This window comes from Populus euphratica, unplaced genomic scaffold, assembly GCF_000495115.2.
Source record: "Populus euphratica unplaced genomic scaffold, PopEup_1.0 scaffold472.1, whole genome shotgun sequence".
NCBI classification, from domain to species: Eukaryota; Viridiplantae; Streptophyta; class Magnoliopsida; order Malpighiales; family Salicaceae; genus Populus; species Populus euphratica.
In genome coordinates this window covers 96,015-100,942 of record NW_011500349.1, presented here as the reverse complement: position 1 = coordinate 100,942, position 4,928 = coordinate 96,015, and the positions used below count along the sequence as shown (strand labels likewise).

Here is a 4,928-nt window from a genome sequence, read left to right as displayed (position 1 = left end):
CTGATTGTGGAATAATTCAATTAATCAAAGGCTTAGATGTTACATGATTAGTCGACACATCTTGATCATGATTCCATCATAATATATAGATATTATTATTGATCAGTCAGAAAGAAGGAAGCTAAACAGAAGTCTGGAAATGATCATCAATTATTTAAGAAACTCTAAATTAAAATATATCAAAGCAGGAATTAAATAACTATTCTTAAAACATTTGAAGTAGATAGATGCATTAAATTTACATAGAAAATTAGTTTTATGGATTATCCAATAGATTGTACATATTTTAGTAGCATTATTGTTTTATTTTTTTTAAACACTTGACGTGACAAGAATAAATTTGCAGGCATAAAAAAATAAAAATAAAAATAAAATAAAAATAAAGGTTCCTAGAGAGTAGAGGAGTGGAGACAGCATTCATAGTTTCATACTCATAAAAGCAAGGAGAGAAGAAGAGTGACGTGGAGTTCTTAGAACCCTGTGCCCGCAAGCAACGGCCAAGATTCGCTCTAAGTCCCCCCCACCCCACTCCTCCTGTTATCTTCTCTCCTTCCCTTCCTTTCCTTCCATTATCACTCTCTCTCTCTCTCTCTCTCTCTCTCTCGGGTGTAAAAGAACGAAAGGAAGAAAAGGGAGGGGAAGGATGTTACTAGGGAAGCGTCCAAGGGGACCCATAAGAAGAACGGCAAGCATGACTGGTATCACCGTTGATCTTCCTAGCAACGTGGACGCGGGCTCATCAGAGCCTAATTCCGATAATAATGATACCCTTCATGCAACTGCGGGACCAGAAGAAGGGTCTCTTGATTATCATCACAACAACAACAACATGGTGGATGCTTTTGATGGTGGCAATACTAGTGGATTCTTATTACATGATCAACGTTTATTGGCCACCATGGTGTCACCAAGAAACCACTATAGGAGCAGTGACTCTAGTGATCATTTTGTGGAGGCTGCTCATTTCTTGAGGACTTGTGGACTTTGTAAACGCCAGTTGGGTCCTGGGAATGACTTGTTCATGTATAGGTATGTTCATCAATTTACATTAAATATAACTTTTCTTTCGATTTATTTGTTGGATTTTTTTTTTTTTGGTTCTTCTGGTCGTGCTTTTCTTTTATTTTCATGAATTCTGAAGGATTTTCTGCCTTGAAGTTTGGCGGACATGTAAAGATCTGCCTATTACTGTATATTATAATTTAATCTTATGAAAAATTGCTATAATTTTAGCAAAAAATAAAGTTATATAATGATGTAAATTATTACATCCTACTATGTTCAGTCATGAACTAAATGCAGAAGTTTGTGTGATATTCTTTGTTTTTTTTTTAAATCTGAAGAAACTGATCTGCTCGTGCATCGAATCTCAGCTTTCTCTTTTCTTTTCTTTTCTTCCCTTCTTAGTCTCAACCGTTTTGCAAATTCAATTCTTTAAATTTACTATATTAGCTCTTCTCCTTGTGCTATATTACAAGGCTATGACTTTATTTTATGATGTACTTCTAGCTTGCTTGCATTAGTGTGTCTAATATATGTTCTTCTTCTTCTTTTTGTGAGTGTGTGATAATATTGCAGGGGAGATATGGCATTTTGTAGTCAAGAATGCAGAGAACAGCAGATGAAACAAGATGCGAGAAAAGAAAAGGGTAATGCTATGATAGCATCAAAAAGCGAAGATCGTCGTGCACCAGCATCCACAGCAAGCTCCAAGTCTTCTCGTAAAAGTGAAACTCTGGCTGCCGCTTGAATAAAGCCAGACGCTACTACTGCTCTTTAAGAGAGACAAGATCAAGTGTGATAAATGGTAACGCATAACGTTATTGTAGAATTAAATGTAATTGCATATTAGCCAATCAATCTCCTCTGCTATTAATGATCAGCCCACATATATTTACATGATTCCCTGCACCACCACATGTGGAAAACAATATTAGAGCTAATTGTCATGTAAAATATTGCAGAAAATGAATGTGGGTGCAGTTATGTATTGAGATGCCAGTGGATCTGGTCTTTTTTCCCTCTTGATCGAGTCTTTTTCCCGCACCTTTTTCAGGTTTTCCATAATTCTCAAGCTTTATTTCCCTTTTTGTTTCACTGTGGATCATTTGTATACAATTAGCAGGGTTGTTCTACGGCATAGGAAATTCTATAAGATATTATCTTTAGTGTTGTTATTATATGGAGAAAGAAAAGCTATTTAAATTAATGAAGAGCTCCTGAATATATCCTGATAGAATAAATTATTTAATTTTACCGGAGTTCTTACTAGAACCAAACAATAATCTAATCTTTATGTAGTAAAAGGCTGTTTTGAATATACGTTTTTTCTATTCAAATATTAATCTATTTTGATTCCTTTGAATGCATCATTTCTATGTGAAAATACATTCTTAAAATTATTTAAAAATGATATAGTCTTAATTAATATACAAACTGGTTTCAGAGTATTTTTAATGCTTCCATGATTGATACTATCACTTACTTCAGTTATTTGATTTTTGTTTATATCCACAAACATGCTCAAATTAAATTAAAAGCACTATTTTGGAATTCAAAGCTCAATTTATTTAGATAAACTAACCTTAAAACATCATAATGTTATTTTCATATGTGTACGTATCCTGCAAGACCTTTAATTTACTTGACATGTATGCATTGGTACGTATCCTGCAAGTCGACCTTTAATTTACTTGACATGTATGCATGCAAGCATCAAGATGTACGTGATAAATTAAAAGGTACACCTTGTTCAATATCTCTCCGTTATCATCTTTAATCAAAGATCACTCAATCTAATAATTAATGCATTCTATTATGAAAATTGGAGATCAGTTAATTCATTATTCCAAGTTAAATAGAGACGAGTCTATATCAATTTTTGAATCTAAAACAAAAGTAGTTTTGATTCAATAAAACAAAAAAAAAAAAAGGAGTGACACGAGGATGTTTGTTGTTATCTATTTTTTCTATTTTTTTATTCACGCAATCATTCTCTTTACTTAATTAAAATATTAGGTAATGATTTTTTTATTATTATTGATAAAAGAAAAAAAATTCTTGTTTGTTTATTCAATATTATTCTTGATTCAAGGGGATGATTGTGGCGACAACATATGTACATGATAATGTTTTTGCAATTTAGTCAAATATGAAAAGAAAATGAAAAGGAAAAATCCAAAATTGGGAAGGTGAATAATTCCTTTGTCTTTCAATACTTTTCTTTTTGGTGGTAGAATGCGAGGTTTGATTCCTAGACATCGAATTATGAAATTCGGTTCTTGTCCCCGCTGTCCAGAGAAACAATCCTCGCCGATCAAGTGACTCGTCTTTTATGTCTCCTGAGAACTGGCTCCTCGTCTCGACATCGAATTATGAAATTTGGTTCTTGTCCCCGCTGTCCAGAGAAATAATCCTCGCCGATCAAGTGACTCATCTCTTATGTCTCCTGAGAACTGGCTCCTCGTCAACCTTTTGGACGATACATAACATTCTTAAGAAAAATCAATGCCACACCAAAGTAGAAGGCCTTTTAGATCAAAGCACAGGAGCCTGGCTAAAGAAAGGTGAACTTTACGCCTGTGATGCCTAGCTAGTGATAGTGGATCTAGCTAGCATGCATCACTGTTAATTTATATCATCACCAGCCATGAAAAATGCTAATTACGTCTGTGATGGTCCCTCACCCACACCCTCCGGCCTGAACGTTTTTTTCCACAAATATACTTTTACACGATTGTTAGCAGTGATAATCGCCACTACAAATATTCTAATAGGTTCTACTCTCCCTTTTATCTCGTACACGTTTAACTTGTAGGAAAAGGCCAGTTTGATTAATTTGACGGTCCATGAAAATTGAAACTAATTTGTTTCTGCTTTCTGTTTTCTTGTTGACTCCTTGTAGTTATATGTGCATAATTAAGCATGTCCTCGCTCTTCAATAGTTCATATAATTATTTGTCTCAATTATTCGTTCTTATCCATGCATTTCTAATTTAGTGAATTAATTAACTCATATATTATTAATTTGAATTAGTTCAATTAACCAGTTTTTCTACTTAATTCAATAACTAACTTTATCCGGGTCTTTGTTTGAGGATAATATAAATTACATCTTGAAAATTTATTCAATAATTTTTTAAGTTGAATTGATTATCTTGAAAATTTATTCAATAACTTTTTTAAGTTGAATTGATTATTTAATATGATATCAAAATCTTAAAAATCAATTCGTCATAAATTTGAATTTCATTATCTTTATTTATTTGATAAAAATTAAACACGTAATAGTATGGAAGTTTTTTCAAGTTTTAAGTTCAAAACATTTTTATTTAAAAAAATAATATAAAATAAATATAGTATGAAAGTTTTTTCAAGTTTTAAGTTCAAAATATTTTTATTTAAAAAAATAATATAAAATAATAATATAAATTATATTTTAAAATTTTATATAATAAATTAAACTTTTTAAATTAATTAATTTTAGTGATAACCATGCACAAGGATGTTGTAAGAAAATAAAAAAGAAAAAAAGAGGGGCCCAAATACAAAAGGAAAAGGAAAACAAGCCAACGTCTAGCTAAGACTGTTGTCATCTTCGCATTTAAATCTCAGTTTATTTCAATTTGAAATCTGTTACAATAAGGAGCTTAAAGAATCAGAAGCGCCATCATCTGGTGGTTTTATTTTAATGAAAATTGAAAGAGATTCATTTGGAGGGTTTTTTTTTTTAAAAAAAATGTTGATTGATTGATTGATAGATATGGGTTGTAATGTTGCTATGGGTCCTTCACAAAAATTACATAAAGTCCCATTCTGTTTTGTCACCTTGGAGGGACCACGAAATTGGAGACTTATGTGCTCACACAGCAACAGTAGAGAATTTATATAGTTGATCTTATGAGTATTAATTATTGGTTGGTTGCGAT

General features: G+C 32.0%; 1 protein-coding gene across 1 annotated transcript; it reads left to right on the top strand.

Annotated features, from left to right (window-relative positions):
* Window positions 1-431: 431 nt before the first annotated feature.
* Window positions 432-2,026, top strand: LOC105113929 (uncharacterized). The gene is made up of 2 exons (XM_011010298.1): window positions 432-1,029; window positions 1,579-2,026. The coding sequence occupies exons 1-2, from the start codon at window positions 644-646 to the stop codon at window positions 1,748-1,750; spliced, it is 558 nt and encodes a 185-aa protein (XP_011008600.1). The 5' UTR covers window positions 432-643; the 3' UTR covers window positions 1,751-2,026.
* Window positions 2,027-4,928: the final 2,902 nt, after the last annotated feature.